The following is a 21,659-nucleotide window of genomic DNA, read 5'->3' as shown; positions in this document are numbered from 1 at the left end:
TGTGTGTGTGTGTGTGTGTGTCATGAATTAAAAAGAAAAAAAAGTCTTTAAAATTTTTTTTTTTTAAAAAAGAGTACACTTACCATAGTGAGTATTGGATAATGTATAGAATTGTTGAATTACTATATTATACACATTGAAACTAATATAACACTGTATATTAACTATTCTGGAATTAAATTTTTTAAACTATGTAATGCATTGTTCTGCACAATAAAAATACAAAATTATGCTACATGCTACAACATGAATGCATATTACGTTATTTAGAGTGAAAGAAGTCAGAGACTTTATATGATTCTAATTATGTTAAATTTAAAAAAAGACAAAACCTGTGTTACTACAAATTTGTGACAGGGATAAGTAGTTTCTGAAATAGGGGAGACAGGAAGGGGTACTTCAGGCTTCTGATGTTGGGTTTTTTAAATTTTTAAAATATTTTTATTTAAATTCCAGTTAGCTAACATCCAGTGTAATATCAGTTTCAGGTGTACAATTTAGTGTTTCAATACTTACATATAATACCCAGTGCTCATCATAAGTGCACTCCTTAATCCCTATCACCCATTTAACCCATCCCCCCCCCACTTCCCCTGTGATAACCATCACTTTGTTCTCTGTAGTTAAGAGTCTGTTTCTTGATTTGCTTCTCTCTTTTTATCCCTTATGATGTTTTGTTTTGTTTATCCCTTATGATCTTTTGTTTTGTTCCTTAAATTCCATGTATGGATAAAATTGTATGGTATTTGTCTTTCTCTGACTGACTTATTTCGCTTAGCGTAATATTCTCTAGCTCCATCATGTCATTGCAAATAGCAAGAATTCATTCTTCTTTATGGCTGAGTAATATTCTATTATATATATCATGTCATCTTTATCCATTCATCTTTTGGTGGACATTTTGGCTTTTTCCATATTTGGCTGTTATAGATAATGCTGCTATAAACAGGTTGCATGTATCCCTTTGAACTCATTTTTGTGTATTCCTTGGGTAAATAAAAAAATAGACACATAGATCAATGGAACAGAAAAGAAACCCAGAAATGAACCCACAACTATATGATAATATTTTATTTTTTGACCTAGATAGTGGTTACATAGTGTGTTCATTTTGCAGTAATTTACTAAACTGTTATGATTTGTGGGTTATTCTATATATGTGTTATGTTTAATAAAAATTAAAAGCCTTACAAAATGGTTAGAAACCAATAAAGTACAGTAAAACAAAAGCAGAAGACACAAAAAAGGAAAAGTAAATGAAAGCAAATCCACAATGTGTTTGAAAAATAGAATAAATATATGATAGGCTAACATAAATAATGGTGATCTAAAAATTATTCTAAACTCTTCTCCATTAAGGGATCTTGGTTCCATTTTCCTTTTGCCTGTTTGTTTCTTAACCATATGTCTATTCTCCAAATCTACCAGTCTATTGGAAAAATGCTTACTTTAAGAAAATTGGTACCTCCTAATTGCCACATTTGAATTATTTACTCATCATGTACTGGAAGATAAACCAACAAAAAACAGAGCTGGAAAGGTCAGGCAGGTGGGAGGTGTTGAGTAAAGGAAAAATGTAAGAAGGAAAGATGTTCAATAGAGTAAAATATTGTATCAAATAAAAGAATGGAAAATGAGGAAAATGTCAAAAGTGAAGCACGGGACATTTTTACCCTACAGATGTTTTGACTCCACCTTGATTAAAAACAAACATTTTTTTAATTGATAGGTTTTCTTTTCTTTTTTTTTTTAATAGGTTTTATTTTCTAGAACAATTTTGATTTACAGAAAAAATTGAATAAAGAAGAAAGAAAGGAAGTTCACAGAATTCCAAAACCATCCTCTACTCCATACACACTGTCCCTATTGTTAATATCTTATATTAGCATGGTACATTTGTTCCAATTAATGAGCCAACATTGATGAAAGGTCCATTGTTTATTTAGATTTCCTTTCCTTTCACCCAGTGTCCTTTTTTTGTTCTGGAATCTCATCCACAATACCACATCACATTTAGTTGTCATGTCTCCTTTAGCTTCTCTTAGCTGTGATGGTTTCTCAGACTTTCCTTGTTTTTGAGGACCTTGATGATTTTGAAAAGCACTAGTTAGATATACTATTGTAAGATGTACATATTGTAAGATGTCCCTCAATTGGAATTTGATATTTTTCTCATGATTAGATTGGTATTTTAAGTTTTACAGAGGAAGAGAACATACATACAAGAATATAAGGCCCAGAAGTATCACTAGTTGCTGTGTCAGATAATCCCAAAAAGCTTTGGAATGTATTATTTAATAGCTACACAACTTGTTGGGCATCTTGAATCTCTTAAAATTATTTGCAAAATCCTAAGTATGTCTTCTTTTTTCCTGGGGCAAGAGCCTCTAAATTTCTTCAGATCCTTGAAAGTGCATGCAACCCAGCCCATTGTAGAAACTCAGCTATACATGGTGCTTCTTCCTCTGAATGCTTTTGAATTTGAAAGTTACGAGAGAAACCTAAGTGTTAAAACAAAAATGCATTTTGATCACATAGATACCATTTCCTTCTCCTTTTTTTTATGTATCAAGAAGTTGATAGCCTCAGTATTTTCTAAGGACACTCTTGAGGACTCAGGGCTGGTGTGTGTGTGCATGGACGCGCACACACACACACACACACACACACACACCACACTTGATCTCGAGCAGTCTAGATTTTGGGACTTAAATTTAGTAAAAATCTCAAACATCAGCATATTAAATGACGAAGGAATGGTACCTGCCTATTCAAGTGACTAACATTCTTTTTTTGTTACGGTCTTGTTAAAATACCTAAGGAGAAGTGGAACAGAAATAAATTCAGTAATTTTCAGTGTTCAAAACTAAAATATATTATCTAGGTCCATTGTAGACTTGCTTTGTACATAATTTAAGTATGAATTTATTGGCAAGTGAATAATTTCAATCAAAATATTGAGATTTTTAATAGTATGCACAATCTTTACAACAGGTTCTTCTTGCAAAACGGAAACTGGATGGAAAATTTTATGCTGTCAAAGTGTTACAGAAAAAAGTAGTTCTGAACAGAAAAGAGGTAAAGTGAAAGAGCAATGTTTCTCCTAACTCCATTTTCTGAATTAACAGAATTGTTTTCTGGTATATAATACAAGCTGATCCTTTACCTTTTTTTACAGCAAAAACATATTATGGCTGAACGTAATGTGCTTTTGAAAAATGTGAAACATCCATTTTTGGTTGGATTACATTATTCTTTCCAAACAACTGAAAAGCTTTATTTTGTTCTGGATTTTGTTAATGGAGGGGAGGTAAGTTTATGAGTTTTATGATCAGTTTTCTAATTGTTGATAATGTTTAGAAAAAATAGAATAAAGTCACACTTTTTGTTTGCCTTCAGTTTTTGGAAGGATAGGCCAGCATTTACAGCTCTTAGATTCATGATGCTGGCTAATTAATAAGCACAAAGATATAGAGAATTGTAAACAAAGCTCTTAAGCAGCTTATGGTGTGTAGGTGGGAAGATTCATAAAAAAACCTTTGTGTGCAGCTACAGACTTCACAGATAGTATAGCAAGATAATATACTGAAACGTTAGAATAAAACATGATTGGTAGTTAGGTAATTATTGTCTACACAGTTGCACATAAAGATTACCTAGCCTGTCATTTTCTAAAACGTGCAAACTATAATCAAATGAGATGATCCTCTAATAAAGAGTTCAGTGGTGAAGTCAGTTTGGAAAATGTTTCATGTTCTATCCCATTGACAATTAACAATATGTTTCTTGGTGATTCACAATATGTTTCAGCATGTTAAAGTCTTTGAGTTCTACCTTAAACAAAGCCAAGATTTCTTTGAAAATATTTTCTTAGCATGCAGTTCCATTTGTTTGAACCAAATCTGTTAATAATATTCCTCAAAACTCTGAATCAGAAGCATATTAAAATACACTTTGGAAAATGCTACTCTCATCCTAATAATTATAGTAATAGCTAACACGCATCAGGTATACTTACATAAACTATGTTATACAAAATATTTTATAAAATGTTATATAAAATAAAGAAACTGAGGCACAGAGAAGCTAGGTAACTTGCTCAAGGCATGTGGTTATTAGTATTAGAGCCAGGAATTGAACTCAGGCAGTGTGATTCTAGGATTTAGGCAGCAGCAGACCATCCCCTGTTCCTGTTTCTCAATCCTCACACCTTTCTAACTTGTTTGATCTATGACCTGTGAATGTCTCCAAAAATTATTATTATTATTTTAAGATTTTATTTATTTGTTCATGAGAGACACAGAGTGAGAGGCAGAGACACAGGCAGAGGGAGACGCAGGCTCCACACAGGGAGCCCAACGCAGGACTCGATCCCGGGACTCCAGGATCACACCCTGGGCTGAAGGCAGGCACCAAACCGCTGAGCCACCCAGGGATCCCACCAAAAATTATTTTGATAGATAGTGTTCCATCTTTACAAAGGGATCTTTCAGCCTTCATATAGTATACCTAACTGTAGAATAAAGGAATTAGAAGAAAGACTAATGTCTATTCTGCAAACGTGAAAGATAATAAGACATACCTAGATCATTTTGGGGAAGATCATTAATAGAATCATTATTCAACACCCTACATCTATATGACAGAAATGCCGTATGCCTCCTCAGTGTAGAAGCAAAACTTTGAAGGTTGAAGATTAAAGGTTGTCATTTTATTTTGTGTGTACATAAGTGCTAACCTGAGAATTTATTGAGGGCCTGGCACTTTGTAATGATCTTATTGGCATTAATTCAATTAATCATTACAACTCTTTGAGATAAGCACTATTTTATAGATAATGGAAACTAAGGCTCAGAGAAGTTAACTGACTTTCTCCATGTCACCATGCTCTAGTAAGTAAGTGTCAGGGAATTAAATCCAGGGATTTAATCTAGACCTGAGTCTAGATTTGAAATGTCCTGTAAGGCATTAACTGCAGATGAGATCCTGTTGGAAGCTTCCTGCTTTGTCCGTGGTTTCTTTGTCCTGTTTTAGAACCTTGCTTCTGAGCCCTTTTTATAGTGATCACTCTAAACAGAGTGACAAAAGTGGAAAGAGTAGGCTTATATTCTAAAAGATAGACCTGGCTAAGATAATGGGGAAATAAAAAGAATGAAATAGAATGTTGGGGTTGGTGGAGGAGAAATTGAATGGGGCTGTAGGCAGAAGAGCAGGTAAAAATGAGAAAGGATAGAGGGAGGTAGGGGGAGTATAATATCATTATGGGTTTCCTGTAATTATTACTAGTATCCCCCTGATTTTCATACTTAACATTTTAACCTTGACATGTGTTCTTAACTTTGATATAATACTGGGTGTATAAACAATACAATTCCTGAACCTCAGCTTCCTCATTAATTTTCTGCCTCAAGATACTTGAGTAGATTAAATAATAGAAGCATATAAGGTCCTCAATATAGTGCCTTTGATTTAATAAACAGTCATTGTTAGCTACCATTGGTGAATGGTCAGGTTTCATTTTGGGTAGTTTTCGTTAATATTGTATTGGATTGATGTGATCAGATCAATAAATAGATTATTACAATAGTATAAGCTAATAAAGGCAATAGTCAGGCTAAACAGGAAGAAGTATTCCAGGAATAATTAAAAGATAAAAACAGAAGATTTTTTTCATTAGTTAGATACAGAGGCTAACAAAGCAGAGGTACAGAGGTAAAGGAGCAATCCAGATGAATCCCAGGCCAGCCTCCCACGTCCCTACTCTATCAGGATCTATTATAACTAATCTTCAGGGGCAGCCCCGGTGGTGTAGCGGTTTAGCGCCGCCTGCAGCCCAGGGCATGATCCTGGAGTCCCGGGATCAAGTCCCACGTCAGGCTCTCTGCATGGAGCCTGCTTCTCCCTCTGCCTGTGTCTCTGCCCCCCCCCCCCCGCATCTCTATGAATAAATAAATAAAATCTTAAAAAAAATATTTATAACTGATCTTCACCGTAATCTTTCAAAAGAGGTTAAGAAAAATTTGGGGACAGTTTTAATAAGTCAGAGAAGTTAAATGAATTGCTCACAAAAGGAGAACTAGGATTTGAATCCAGGTCTGGTCAGCTGTAAAAAAACCTGACTCTTCTCACTGGACCTCGTTGCCTCCCATGGCTCAGAGGACTGGATAGAAAGTGATGGTGATGTCATTAAAGAATATAGCAGCAGTGGCAGTAAATCTGTAAAAGAAGACGGGGGCTCTGTTCTAGACAAGATGAATTTGTTGGCTTATGAAATATTCAAGAAAGATCAGCAAGCAACATGTCTTTGCAAGAGAAGTTCCAAGCAGAGGTCTAGGTGGGGTATGTCCACACAAAGGACTGTCAACATAGAGGTGGTGGTTAAAATCACTGGATGGATCAGTTACTTGGGCAGGATATCCAGAGAAAGAGTAACAGTGGAGAAACCGAGGACGTACACCTTGGTATCCCTGCAGCATAAGGGGCCAGAAAGGAGCGTGAGATGGAACTCTCCAAGGAAGAAGGAGACCCTAAGGTGAGATCACTGCTCTAGAAGCCAGGGAACTTAGAGTAAGGACCTGGGGAAAACTTTGCCCAGGCAGGTAACCTCATGAATAAAGGGCAGAATAAAGAAATAAAATACGATTTCAGAAGTGTAAGAAATGAGCTGGCGTGTCCAGCTGCTGCTCAGCGCCAGCCATCTGCTGCCCTACTGGAATTTAGGCTTAATATTGCAGAGCTTCCTCTTTTTTTTTTTTCCCAGAAGAAACCAAAACTAAATTTTTACCGAAAAAAAATTTTCTCCATTTTTAAATGTTAACCAGTTAATTTAGATTTTTCTAAAAACAGTATTTGGCTCAAACAGATTATATCTGTGGATTATATTTGATCTGCCAGCTACTTGTTTGCAGTCTCTGAAGTGTTTTTTTGTTTTGTTTTGTTTTTCCAAATGAAAGCACAAAGGGGCACCTGGGTGGCTCAGTGGTTAAGGGTCTGCCTTCAACTTGGGTCATGGTCCCAGGACCCACATCAGGCTCCCCACAGGGAGCCTGCTTCTCCCCCTGCCTATGTCTCTGCCTCTCTCTCTATGTGTCTGTTCTGAATAAATAAATAAAATCTTTAAAGAAATAAAGCACAGTCAAAAAAAGGGGTTAGTGAGAGACCTTATTGACTCCATGGCAATATCAAGATCATCAGTCTTGGTTGATAATCTTCTCCAGAGTGGTGAGGACACTGGACATTGAGATTGAGTAGTAAATAAGAGATGAGCAAGTTAAAGTTAGCAAGAGTAAAGAAAGATGCATGGTTGAAGAGAGAATGATTGCAAGGTTGGGGACACAGATAAGGGAGAATCATAGTTCTGTCCTTTGGTGCATTTTTATCTCATGTTCAGAATAACAAATCCTATTTTTGTATTTATGGGATATATTTCTTTCACTTTTTGTGTGACTGATCTTAATATCCTTTCTTTTTCCCTTCCATTTTATAGCTGTTTTTCCACTTACAGAGAGAACGATCCTTTCCTGAACACAGAGCTAGGTTTTATGCTGCTGAAATTGCCAGTGCATTGGGTTACTTGCACTCCATCAAAATAGTGTACAGGTACATTTTAATGTATTTAATGTATTTCTTGCAGAAGTGTCTTTTTATTACTTTATTTTAGTGAATACTCAGTTTTGCTTTTCTTTTTCTTTCAATTTAATAGAGACTTGAAACCAGAAAATATTCTTTTGGATTCAGTAGTAAGTATTATCTTTTAAAAATCTACTAATTCTTAATTTTATCATTGTTATGCTTAGGGGGAAAAATGCAGTCTCAAGAGTTCCACATTGCATCATTCCATGTACACTTAAGATTCTCCGAATGACAAAACTTAGATGGAAAACAGATTAGTGGTTTCAAGGTGACAGGGACAGTGGAAATAGGGGAGTACATGAGTATGAGTGAGTGAGTTCTTTTGTTCCTTTGGGGCGTTGGACAGTACTCTGTCTTGATTGTGGTGGTAGTTACACAGATCTACACATCTCTATTGCATAGAACCACACACACACACACACACACACACAAATGCATACGTGTAAGAAAAATAGTGAAAACAATAAAATTGGCACTCTGGTTAACTACTTTAGAGTAGAGTAACTGTAGAGTTATATAAGATACTGGCATTGGGAGAAGCTGCATGAGGGGTACACGAAACTCTTTGTAACATTTTTGCAATTTCTTGTGGGTCTATAATTCATAGTCAAATGGTTTTAAAAATTGTCAGTTTATGCCCATGCATTGTTTTATCTTATTGACCCTGTATTTGTCAGGGACATGTTGTCTTAACAGATTTTGGGCTTTGTAAAGAAGGAATTGCTATTTCTGACACAACAACAACATTTTGTGGGACACCAGAGGTAAGAAAATGTCTCTCATTTGTTGTTTATAAAATAATCATAAGTAAAATGCAAAAATGAGTCACAAATTGCATATACAGTACTTGAAATCAGAAAAGTAAAATAAAATCCTCATTTCAGGAAGCATTTAGCCACTTGGATATATCTGATAATCATCCCTTCAGAACATTTAGTTTTTTGATAGTATTTTTAATTGTGATTGTGAGCTACCACAGAGAACCCATCAAAGATATAAATTATTGCTTATTTGTTAAAAATTTTATTTAAATTCAAGTTATTTAACACATAATGTATTATTAGTTTCAGGGGTAGAATTTAGTGATTATCAGTTGCATATGATACCCAGTTCTCATTACATCAGGTGCCCTCCTTAATGCCCATCACCCAGTTAACCCATCCCCCCCCCATATAATTACCTGTTTGTTTGGATTTTTTTTAAGATTTTATTTATTTATTCATGAGAGACACAGATTGAGAGAGAGAGAGAGAGAGAGAGAGAGAGAGAGAGGCAGAGACACAGGCAGAGGGAGAAGCAGACTCCATGCAGGGAGCCCAGATGTGGGACTCAGTCCCGGGTTTCCAGATCACGCCCTGGGCTGAAGGCGGCACTAAACCGCTGAGCCACCCAGGCTGCCCTACTTACCTGTTGTTTTTTTTTTTTAATTTTTTATTTATTTATTTATGATAGTCACACACAGAGAGAGAGAGAGAGAGAGAGAGAGGCAGAGACACAGGCAGAGGAAGAAGCAGGCTCCATGCACCGGGAGCCCGATGTGGGATTCAATCCCGGGTCTCCAGGATCGCGCCCTGGGCCAAAGGCAGGCGCCAAACCGCTGCGCCACCCAGGGATCCCTACTTACCTGTTTTTAATGTTAAAAGTATACCTTATACTTCTTAAAGCATTTGATTATATTTCTTATCCTTTAAAAAAAATTAAAAAATCAGCAGTGAAAAATGTCCTAAAATTGTGGTAATGTTTATACCACCACTCTTTAAATATCCCAAAGCCATTGAATTACTCACTTTAAAATGAGTAAATTGGGATGCCTGGGTGGCTCAGCCCAGGGCATGATCCCAGGTCCAGGGATGAGTCCCACATCGAGCTCCCTGCAGGGAGCATGCTTCTCTATTTGCTTATGTCTCTCCCTCTCTCTTTTATGAATAAATAAATAAATCTTTAAAAAATAAATAAAAGGAGTAAATTGCATAGTATATGAATATCTAAAGCTTTTTTTTTAATAAGCTAAAGCAAATATGGCAAAATATTGACATTGCCTGTATTTACTGGTGGCTATATTGGTTTCTATTTTCTCTTTTTCTATATGATGAAAATATTTTATAATAAAATTAAGTATTTATTTGACAGAAGGAAGTGAAGCAGTGGGTGGGTGAAAGAAAATCACAAGTCAGAATTAATCAGAACATCCCATTCTCTAATCATGTTATTAGCTAGCAGAAAATGTATCCTTCTATTTGAGACAGTAATCATTATTTCTTAAAAGTTATCTTAAAGCCTTATTATTCTCACTATACACATACACACATTTAGTTTATTTTAAACTATGCTAGTTTTAATGTATTTATAATGATCTTAGATGCCAGGTAGTATTAAATCTTTATTGTAGAGTAATTGCAGATATCATGTTGAAATGTGTGATAAAGTGCCTCATATGAGACTTTTAATCAAGATCAGAAAAGTTAAAAAAATTAAAAGTAAAAATACTTTGAAATGTTTTATTTTCTTCCTTTTTCTAATATGTATATTTGTGACCATTCTATTTTGGTTTGTGCATAAAGAAACATTTTTTTGTGAACATATATTGATTTTGTAGTTAACCAAATCTTTAAGTCCTATAGTTTTTAGAGGGGAAACACAAGTTTTTTGGGTCCTCTAAATTTAAAGATAATCAGAAATTACTAAACCCTTTTAATATGTTTTGCCATTTCTTTGGATCACAAATTTTTTTAAAAAGCTTAAGAAATCATTTTCTAATTTCATTTGGTAAGAGAAAATACATACTTTGGAATCCCGAATTCAGATTCACTGTTTTACGTGTGTGAAATTATGATGATGTTTAAATGTGTTACAAATAAAATGTGCATAGCCATCTAATAACTTGCACGACTTTTCTAAATAATATGTTAGAGAATAATTCTCTAATACAAAATCCACATTCTTTTGTCTTTAACTGAAGGAAAAAATAGATTATAATTGCCACATTAAAAATTCTTTCTTCAAGAGAAACAATTATGGGTAATGACTAGAGGAATTTCTAAAATAAATTAATCTTGTGAAAGACTCTCTCCGCCCCCCATCCCAGTACTCAGTTTACATAGTATTACAGATTTCTGCATTTGTTGTCTTCTTCCATTTGTCTAAATTGCATCACAGTTTGTGCTTGAATTTGTGTAGTTTGAAAAATGTGCCACATGATTCTGAAGAGTACTACTGTCTGAGAACTGCTGGTATAGAATAACAATACCCAACCAATTTAAAATCTAGATAATATGTTTTTAGCATCATAGTAACATCTTAAATTTGTTAAATTTCTTAATTATTTCTAAATTGTATTGTGAGTTGTTTGTTGAGTTGCTCAAATATTTAATGTTTTCTATAGTACCTTGCTCCTGAAGTAATCAGAAAACAGCCCTATGACAATACTGTAGATTGGTGGTGCCTTGGTGCTGTTCTATATGAAATGCTGTATGGATTGGTATGTATTTCTGCTTTTTCATTATTCTAGTATGTTTTCATTGCTTTGAGTTTTCTCTTTTTTTAATAATCCCAAGGACTCTAGTGACCTGGTTAAGTGAATTCAAAGTCCCTTAGGGATATGCACAAAAGAAAAAACTTCTCCTTTGTTACTGCTCTCTTAATGTAATTATTTCTCTGTCATACTAATCACTACTTACACTAATCAGGTATTCTCATCCCACTTGCATTTTTTAGAAATAAACACTAGCTGTAATAATATTATTCACTTCCATACAGTTTACCCCAATCATCATTCTTAGGCATTCTGCCCAATTTCAAAAAGATGGAAAGAAAAAGATTTTGTATTTATTAGAAGATCCTATCTTTTGGGTTTTGCCTTGTATTTTATTTTTATAGGATTAATACACTGTTCCTCCACTTTTTCCCCCATTGGGAACCTTCCATTCCCTTTACTGTAAACACATCTGGAAGATTTTTTTGCAAAAAAAGGTATATTCGGGACACCTGGGTGGGTCAGCGGTTAAGTGTCTGCCTTTGGCCCAGGGCATGATCCTGGAGTCCCGGGATCAAGTCCCATGTCGGGCTCCCTGGATGGAGCCTGCTTCTCTCTCTGCCTATGTTTCTGCCTCTCTCTCTGTGTGTCTCTCATGAATAAATAAATAAAATCTTTAAAAAAAAAAAAAAAAAAGGAATGTTCACTATGAAATAATTTACCCCAGCTTTTATTAATTGAAGACGCATAAAGCTAACCAGTGCTTCTGATTAATGTGTAAAGTTGTTTTACTACATTAATATTCCAGTCAGGGGTGCCTGACTGGCTCATTTGGTGGCATGCAACTCTTGATCTCAGGGTCTTGAGTTCGAGCCTCACATTAGGTGTAGAGATTACTAAAAAAATAAACTTAAAAAAATACATCATTCCACCCAAAAGCAAACAATTTTGGCACTTCTGTTAGTTTACATATTCTTATAGGGACAATACATTTTTTTCTCTGTACTTTTTTGAGATATTTAATTTCTAGAGTCCTTTTTGGATTCCATAAGTGTCCAGCAGCCTCATGGTGGGGACCATGAACTCATCATCCATGCTGCTGCCCACACTCATCTAAATACCAGCATCAGCTGAGACCTGCGTTGGGGTTTGGGTTTCTTGTTTGGCTTTTTGCTTTGTGTGGGGTTTTTTTTTTCCCTCTGAAAACAGGAGCTCTCGGTGAAATCCAACACATGAGGTACATGTTAGAGCATTTGTCTTATGTTGCTAATTTTGCATGATAGATTCCTATGACAATCAACATTGTCTCTTCTTTACCCTTGCTTATTAAAAGATTTCTTTTTCCGGTTATGCTAGTGACTTGGAATACCTGATATATCTTACTTTTTTTAAGTGCTGGGTATTTACTATCCTGATATTTCTGAGTCCTTTAAATTTCTTTAGAGGACTATGAAAGTGGAAAATAATGTCATTGTATATAAAGTGCAGTTAATTTAAAAGGGAACATTTGAAACATATACTTCACTAAGGACACTTATATTAACTATTTAAAAATAAAGTTTGATTTTAAAAAGTGAAAACGCTTTTTCTTTCCTATAAAAAAGAAAATGACAAGCTATATAACTTGCCTTAACTTTAAAAATTATTTTTAGTTTAAAAGTTAACTCGATGATTAACTGACTAATCCTCATGTTGTACAAGTCTTTAGGCTGTAACAATAGAATTGTAATTCAGCAGGGTGCACCCTTAATGCTGCCATTACCACAAGTACTTAGTAAGGAGTGCAATCTTCAGGTCTCCCATCTCTACTGGAAATCTCTTTTAATTCACATATTCCCAGGTCTCAATAAATTATTTAATGTTTGAGCTGTGTTGAATCTGTGTGCAGTAATTCTTTCATTATACTTTTGATGAGGTTGGTGGTTTTTTCTAAAATATACTATTACAAGTTTTACACAGTTTACACCTACCTGCCTGCAGGGTGTTCTTTAACATTCAGTGAACACATATTGGGTGCTACATCGTGCTGGGTTTTAAAACACGGAGACCACACACATCTTCACATTGGAGACCACACACTGCAGATCTACAGAGGCCTCTGCATTTCTAGAACTGTCCAGACCCCAACTGATCTCTGTAGATCAAGGCCAAATCCAACTCTTTTAACCACATTTTGGCATACTTCAATTAACATTAACTTTATTTTCCTTTTCCCCCCCCGCCAGCCTCCCTTTTATTGCCGAGATGTTGCTGAAATGTATGACAATATTCTTCACAAGCCTCTGAGTTTGAGGCCAGGAGTGAGCCTCACAGCCTGGTCCATTCTGGAAGAACTCCTAGAAAAGGATAGGCAAAATCGACTTGGTGCCAAAGAAGACTTTGTATGTACATCCTTCCCAGTACTCACTTTATTTCAGCTTATTTTAGATTGGAAGACAAATTCTTATTTTATGTGGCATTTACTGGGATGAATACAGCTCTTAAATACCACCATAGAAAAGAAGCATGCTTGTCCCAGCGGTTCTCACCAGTATTTTTATAGGGTTTGAAGCACTTACACAGGCAGTTTTTCATTTGATCTTCTTAACAGTTTGAGCCTCTCCTCACTCTTCCATCCTGCTCTCACACCCCATTATTTATTTGATTTTTGTTAAGAATTTTCCCTCCCTTCTTTTTAAAAAATGTGTGGCATGCATTTTTTGATTGCCTAAACTTTGAAGTCATTGTACTTAAGAATTTATTAAGTGCCTCCTGTCTGCATGAGGTAATGCCTTTTGCCTTGAACTATTATTTAATAACTTTTTTCTTCTGAGAATTTGGTGATATCTCCCTGAGGTAATTCTAAAATCTACAGATTTGGTTTTTTAAAAAATCAAGGTAACTAGGGGCTCCTGGCTGGCTAAGCCAATGGAGCATGTGACTCTTGATCTTGGGGTTGTGGGTTTGAGCCCCAGTTAGATGTAGCTATTCCTTAAAAATTAAAAATATTTTTTTAATTTATTTATTCATGAGAGACACAGAGAGAGGCAGAGACACAGGCAGAGGGAGAAGTAGACTCCATGCAGGGAGCATGATGGGGGACTCGATCCCAGAACCCCAGGATCCTGCCCTGAGCAGAAAGCAGATGGGCTCAACCTGCTGAGCCACCCAGGTGTCCCTAAAAAATCTTTTTAAAAAAATTGGGATAATTAAATTGCTTGTATAGCTACAGATGTTATGTTCACGTGTCAGTAAATTCATGCACTATTGAGGAACATGAACTTTTACATTTCTCATATATTCTTGGGAACTGTTTATTGGTTGTGAATTTGAACTGTGAATAGCAAACTTGTCCGCTACTGCTCTTTCCCTCCACACTCTACACAGTTCAGTAGATCACTCTGCAACAGTTTTCCATCCAGCTTGGATTCATTCCATAGTCCATTGTTCCACTTGGTCTTGTTAATACTTCACACCTTCTTGCCCCTTGGTCCTTTTATGGAGCTCACTGGCAGACATCACAGCCCTGGGTGAGTCCAGTTGTCATCTTCTGGGCTGCTAAATAGGGAAAATAGAATCAGCAGAGCAGAACTACTTCAGCCTCGCTGTCAGATTTGTAGACCTACACACACCTGCTCACTATTGTTTCCTTCTATCTAGTATAGTGGAAAAGGCCAGTTTCCACCTCTGCACTGGATCCTGACTCCTTGCAGAAACCCTGTGTGTGCTTTTTTTCAAAGCACATAACTGTTCTCTTTTGTTAGGGGTCCTTCCAATCAATTATTAAACATTATCAAGTCTCTTGCTTCTTAAACCAAAACCCCTCAACTATGCTTTCCTGCCAAGTAATACTTTTTCCTTTCACAGCCAAACTTGTTAAAAGTTTCTGTATTCATTTCTTTCTCATTTTACCAAAAATAGCTACTTAGAATTGCTGAATTCCTCTATTCCTTGGCTTGCCTTCTCAGCAGCATCTAAACTTCTAACACTCTTTTCCACAGGCTTCTGCAAGAGCTGACAGTCATCTTGTGCTTTCCTTTCTGTATTTCTGGGCCCTCTTCCATAATGTCTTGTATAAAGCTCCTTTCTTCAACCTGATGGTTGAGTGTCCTGGTTCCTTGTGGTTGTCCGAAACCTTCTTTCCTTCTTCTGTGCTCTCTTCCTAGACAGTCTTATTTGGCCCAATGGCTTTGGTTATCTGTGTGTCTATATCTGACACATTTATAACTCCAGTCCAGACCTCTCTTCTGAACTTGAGACTCAGAGGATATCTGCTTATTCAACACCACCCTTCAGATTTCTGGAGAGAACCTCAAACATAGCATGTGCAGAATTGGACTCTTCCCACTTTCCTTTTGTGTGCCTCAGGTTACAAATCCGAGTCATTCTTTGACTCCTCTTTCTACCTTACTTCCATATTCACCACCAGCCAGATCCTGTTGTATTTGCCTCCTAAATCTTCCCATATCCACACACTTATCTGCTTCCTCTGCAACTACTTTTTTTCTACCATTTCCAATTTTTTTTTAAGATTTTATTTTTAGGGGATCCCTGGGTGGCTCAGCGGTTTAGCGCCTGCCTTTGGGGTGTGATCTTGGAGACCCGGGATCAAGTCCCACATCGGGCTTCCTGCATGGAGCCTGCTTCTCCCTCTGCCTGTGTCTCTGCCCACGCCCCCCCCCCACCGTGTGTCTCTCATGAATAAATAAATAAAATCTTTAAAAAAAAATTTTATTTTTAGGTGATCTCTGCATCCAGTGTGGGACCCAAACCCACAACCCGGAGATCCAGAGTCTCATGCTCCACTCACTGAGCCAGACAGGAACCCCTACCATTTTCAACTTGTGTTTGGCCACAGCAATAACTTCTCTTTCTTAATCTGTTCATGGCTTATTTCAGTCCATTTCCTTATTACTATTAGAGTGGTCTTAAAAAACAAACCAAAGATCCCCCGTATTTGTAACACTCCAAAGCTCCCTGATGGCTTCTCAGAATCCTAGAATAAAACCCTAAGTTTTTAACGTAGACCCAATATGATACGGCCTGTTTACCTCTTAGCTTCCCCTTGTGTTACTGTCCCACTCCTTCCCTGTACTTCAGCAGTATTTGACTCTCATTTTCTTGATCAAACTAATCTCTTTGTCACCTAAGGGCCTTCATATTCTCCCTGGAATGTTCTCTAATTTTTGATCAAATGTTATTTCACCTCCAGAAACTCTTTTTAAACCCACCAAACTAGTTTGGATTCTACTTTATACACTCTTGTGTGTCACCTTGTATGGAAAATAACTGGAATCAGTACTGTGCCAGCTTTTGATAATACTAATCCAGAGTGAAATTTTTTTTTATTTTTTGGTACAATAGCTCATCACCTTGATTTTACCTCTGCCCCACTGTGTAAAAAACTTACCTTACTTCTTTTTTACCTCTGCCATTCAGATAACAATTACAATTCTTTGTTTCTATATAGTGCCTTGTTCTTTTCTTTATTTGAGAGAGAGAGCATGGAGAGGAGGGGCAGAGAGAGCAGGAGATAGAATCGTTTTTTTTTTGTTTGTTTGTTTTGTTTTTTATTCACGAAAGACAGAGACATAGGCAGAGAGAGAAGCACGCTCCATGCAGGAAGCCTGGCGGAACTTGATCCCAGGACCCTGGGATCACACCCTGGGCCGAAGGCCGACACTCAACCACTGAGTCACCCAGGTGTCCCAGGAGAGAGAATCTTAAGCAAACTCCATGCTGTGTGCAGAGCCCAATGCAGGACTCAATCCCATGACCCTGAGATCACAACCTGAGCTGAAACCAAGAGTTGGACGCTTAACTGACTGCCACCCAGGCTCCTCATGCCTTAATTCTTTTCATAGGTCTTATTTATGTTTTTTTCCACTAGTCCTTAAAATAGTGTGTGAAGATTCTAGGACAGAAATGTTAACTCTGTTTTACCTATGAAGAATTATGACTGTGAAGAGGATATAACTTGAGTTGGTCATTCTGTATAACCGTCTTTTATGTCTGCTCTGGTAGTCTCTCCACTATACCATCTTGCCTCATGAATACCAGAAACATGTACCTAAAAAGAATTGAGGGACAGAGGGTAATGATTTGGCTTCATTAATTCTTCAGTGAGCACTGAATTTTATTTTTCAACATTAATAAAATATTTCTTTAACATTCTAGCTTGAAATTCAGAATCATCCTTTTTTTGAATCACTCAGCTGGACTGATCTTGTACAAAAGAGGATTCCACCACCATTTAATCCTAATGTGGTAAGTATATATCCAAATCTTGTTTTCTAAAGTAGTGAAATGTAGAACTGTAACTCATAATTTTAGCAATAGATCTCAAAACCTGATGTGAATGAAATAGAATCAGTACCTAAGTTTTTTTGTTTTTTTTTTGTTTGTTTGTTTATTTTTTTTTATGATAGTCACACAGAGAGAGAGAGAGAGGCAGAGACACAGGCAGAGGGAGAAGCAGGCTCCATGAACTGGGATCCCGAACGTGGGATTCGATCCCGGGTCTCCAGGATTGTGCCCTAGGCCAAAGGCAGGTGCCAAACCGCTGCGCCACCCAGGGATCCCAGTACCTAAGTATTTGTAAAATATGTGTCTCAGGGTTGTCTCGTACACTGATAACTTTAAGATGACCAGTAAAATTGTAGTTATAGCGGTAGAAGTATTTTTTAGCATAGTAATTATGAAGTGTGTTTCTTTGAATCATCCCATGGTTAAGAAAGGGATGAGCTCATTAGATTAAAAAATATGCAAATTAAAGTAACTTTGAAGTGTCTCATGCTATAAATCAACAGTTTAACATTAATGCACATTTTTTTCTAGTTTTATTTTAAAGATTTTATTTACTTATTCATGAGATACAGAGAGAGGCAGAGACACAGGCAGAGGCAGGCTCCCTGTGGTGAGCTCCATGTGAGACTCGATCCCAGGACCTCGGGATCGCAACTTGAGCCAAAGGCAGATGCTCAAACACTGAGTCACCCTCAGTGTGCCCCTTTTTTCTAGATTGATATATAGCCAGACACAAGCAAACATTATTAATGGTAATATAAATTGTTAGATCCCTTTTGGGAAAATAAAATGTTCATGTTAGTGTAACTTGTTAAATCAACTGATGGGAACATTTTATGTCATTTTTTTTTTTAAAGAGGAAAGCTTCATCAAAGATCTGTTCACAATATTAACAATGTTGAAAATTTGGGGAAAATGGGCATCTGGGTGGCTCAGTGGTTGAGAGTCTGTCTTTGGCTGGGGTTGTGATCCCAGGGTCCCAGGATTGAGTCCCACATTGGGCTCCCTGCATGGAGCTTGCTTCTCCCGCTACCTGTGTCTCTGCTTCTCTCTCTGTCCCTCTCATGAATGAGTAAATAAAATCTTTTTTTTTTTTAAAGAAAATTTGGGGGGATCCCTGGGTGGCTCAGCGGTTTAGCGCCTGCTTTTGGCCCAGGGCGCGATCCTGGAGTCCCGGGATCGAGTCCTGCGTCGGGCTCCCGGCATGGAGCCTGCTTCTCCCTCCTCCTGTGTCTCTGCCTCTCTCTATGTCTATCATAAATAAATAAATCTTTAAAAAAAAAGAAAAAGAAAAATGGGGAAATAAATACAGAAAAAGCCAATAATGATGTTACTATTGATATATATATATATATATGCATATATACTTTTATGTGTTACAGTGTAATTTATTCCTCATGCTATCAAGTTACTACCATTACTATCTTTATTATACATGTTTTATAAATGGAGAAATGGAAGGTCAGAGATGTCCCAGAGCTGGATTAAAAAGTACCAGAGCAAGGATTCAAATCTGTTCCGCATTCCAAAATCACTATTCTTTCTATGCTTTTTTATGTTTGTTTGTCATTTCTTGTTAAGTGAATGGCAATAATAATAAATATAACAAGGAGTGGGCCCTTAGAAAATCTTTATAATGTTTAAATAAAAACGTGATAATCCTTAGAATATCAAATAAAAAACATGGCAATTTTTGTGATATGCTATTATAGCAGTAAAATAATGTATAAGGACTAGAGAGATTATAATATAAACCAAGATTGAAAAAAAATAATATAAACCAAGATTGATTTGGGGTTGCAGGATCATAGGTGAATTTTTTTTTCTTTTATTTAAAGTTTTTGGTGTTATGGAATTCATGTCATACTTTTTCAGTATTAGTGCAGAATAAGGAAATCACTTCAGGAAAATATTTAGTCTACTCAGATTCTTTTTATCTCGAATGTCTTCCTGAGTTTAGTTATCCCCAAATAAATATGTCATCAGGCACGTTAAAGAGACGTACTCCTAAGCAGTACTGGAAATGGAAATAATGTTGACTTCAGAGTCAGATACCTCCATTTGGATCCCCGATCTTTTAAGAATAATTAATTTTTTTAAGATTTTATTTATTTATTCATGAGAGACAGAGAGGGAGAGAGGCAGAGACACAGGCAGAGGGAGAAGCAGACCCCATGCAGGGAGCCTGACGTGGGACTTGATCCTGGGACCCCAGGATCACACCCTGGGCCGAAGGTAGGTGCCAAACTGCTGAGCCACCCGGGGATCCCCAGAATAATTAATTTTTTAAAGCAAGATCTACAACCAAGAAGCCACAGGAGAAGAATAGGTAAATTTGGCCACATTAAATTTAGAAATGTCTATGTGGTAAGAAAGAAAAAAAGAACACTGCAAATTAACTGAGGAAGATTTCTTTAACACATAAAGCATTCTTATAAGTCAATGAGAAAAAAAAAAGACCAATGACTGCTAAAAACATGGACAAAAGACACAAAATATTCAGTTACAGAAAAGTAAATTACAGATAGCTTTTAAATATATGAAAAGATGTTCAAACTCACTGATAGACTAACATGTTACCATTTTTCACTTAAGAGATTAACAAAGATCAGAAAGCTTTAGAGTATAATAAAGTAGATGTTTTCATATACTCTGTTCTCAGTATTTGCATCCTTTTATCTAAACCTGCATGGAGCCTGCTTCATAGAACAGCAATTCTATGAAATAGTACTACTATTTTCCATATAATATGGATGAGTTAACTTAGGTACAGAAAAGGTTAAATAACTTGTCCAGAGTTTAAAGTTGAAGAAATAGAATTTGAGCCCAGGCTCTTAGAAGAGAGAGCCCCCCCTCACTCTTAACATAATACAGTATTGTCCCTGTCAGTACTAGCCATGAGCCATAAGGGCATTTATAAATATCTATAAAGTCAAGTAAAAGAACATTTGCCATCATTTACTGAGTACCTTCTTCGTGTCAGATTCTGAGAATTTTATGTATTTAACACATCAGATCCTTTACAACAACCTTAACAGTAGGTGGTACTATTCTTACTTACAGAAGTAAAAAGAAGCTCACAGAGATAGGGTAGTTTATTAAAAAAAGAACATTAAAGCTAGAATAAAGGAAGGAAGGAAGCAAGGAAGCTAGCAAATTTCAAACCTTAGTTTTACTCCAGAGCCCATCCTCCCAAGGTTACATATAAGAATTTGACAACATTTTTTTATATATACATAAATACAACTTCTAGCATTCTTTCTTCTCTGTGGAGGAGGAATTTCTCAGTTGAGGGATCTAGCATTCTGGGGTTCTCTTGTCTGTGCTCTGCTCTTTGTAGACCCACCATGCTAACTGTATCCTCGTCTTAGAATATCTGCCCTGGATCCTTGTCTGTTCACCTCGGTCAGGCATGATGACCTTGACATGCTAAGGATTCCCTCCCCTTAGAGCAGAGATAACCTAGAGATTTCAGGGATGAGCTCTAAGAGTGAGTAACTTGAATTAGTACGTTAGTTTTTATCTGCAAATACATTGGAAGGGGAGAGTCCGTTAGCTTGTGTTTGATTTGTAAAGGGAGATTAAGAACTGCTGCCATCGAGCAGCTGCCATGCTTTACTTCCCAGGTGCCCTGCTTCATTCGGTCCCTAAAGCTAAGGTATCCTTACCAAATGCTTAATGGCCTCTGTAGCGCAACAGGAGTTACCTTTCACAGTTTCATTTACAACCCCTTCATTCTTTCATAAAAAGGCTTCACCTACCCAGAGTACAGAAACTAGACAGGCAAGCATTTTATGGAAGCTCAAGTGAAAAGTGCCATCCTGAAAACCTACCTGGACTTCTTTTCTAAATTTAGAAGTGGTGATGGGCAGAGAGAAAAGGAGTCAGTTGTAGGGCCTGATGTTCAAAATACATTTTTTTAAGATTTTATTTATTTATTCATGAGAGAGATACAGAGAGAGGCAGAGACACAGGCAGAGGGAGAAGCAGGATCCCTGTGAGGAGCCTGATGCGGGACAGTCAGAACCGGATCTGGGATCCTTGGATCAGGACCTGAGCCAAAGGCAGATGCTCAACCAATGAACCACCAGGTGCCCCGTGAGGCTCAAATTCACATAGGTGAGGACTCTGTTATGCTAGCCTTTCTCACCCTTGTCTCCTGGCACGTCCAACAAGAACTTTGTTAAAAGGACAGATAACCTCACCTAACTTGTAAACTCTGGAAAGGAAAAGCAGAAATTGTTTCAAAGAAATGGTGAAGCAGGAAGGC

The 21,659-nt window shown here is 36.8% G+C and overlaps 1 protein-coding gene and 1 long non-coding RNA gene across 6 annotated transcripts in view; one reads left to right on the top strand and one right to left on the bottom strand.

Moving 5' to 3' along the window:
• The window catches only part of SGK3 (serum/glucocorticoid regulated kinase family member 3), a 133,348-nt gene that overhangs the window by 108,704 nt on the left and 2,985 nt on the right, over nucleotides 1-21,659 (top strand). For all 5 annotated transcript variants that reach the window (XM_055318156.1, XM_055318158.1, XM_055318159.1 and 2 more), the window contains exons 9-16: nucleotides 2,995-3,078; nucleotides 3,179-3,310; nucleotides 7,487-7,599; nucleotides 7,703-7,739; nucleotides 8,310-8,396; nucleotides 11,015-11,110; nucleotides 13,330-13,485; nucleotides 17,261-17,350. In XM_055318156.1, coding sequence (XP_055174131.1) covers nucleotides 2,995-3,078; nucleotides 3,179-3,310; nucleotides 7,487-7,599; nucleotides 7,703-7,739; nucleotides 8,310-8,396; nucleotides 11,015-11,110; nucleotides 13,330-13,485; nucleotides 17,261-17,350 — 795 coding nt within the window. The remainder of the gene's footprint in view (nucleotides 1-2,994; nucleotides 3,079-3,178; nucleotides 3,311-7,486; nucleotides 7,600-7,702; nucleotides 7,740-8,309; nucleotides 8,397-11,014; nucleotides 11,111-13,329; nucleotides 13,486-17,260; nucleotides 17,351-21,659) is intronic.
• Nucleotides 13,494-21,659, bottom strand: part of LOC129505204 (uncharacterized) — a 42,743-nt gene continuing 34,577 nt past the window's right edge. Inside the window, exon 4 of the long non-coding RNA XR_008663497.1 lies at nucleotides 13,494-14,641. This is a non-coding gene — a long non-coding RNA (uncharacterized LOC129505204). The remainder of the gene's footprint in view (nucleotides 14,642-21,659) is intronic.

The sequence above is a fragment of the Nyctereutes procyonoides genome, unplaced genomic scaffold, assembly GCF_905146905.1.
Source record: "Nyctereutes procyonoides isolate TBG_1078 unplaced genomic scaffold, NYPRO_anot_genome, whole genome shotgun sequence".
NCBI lineage: Eukaryota > Metazoa > Chordata > Mammalia > Carnivora > Canidae > Nyctereutes > Nyctereutes procyonoides.
The sequence above is the reverse complement of the archived record's forward strand: the minus strand, read 5'-3'. Positions and strand labels throughout refer to the sequence as shown.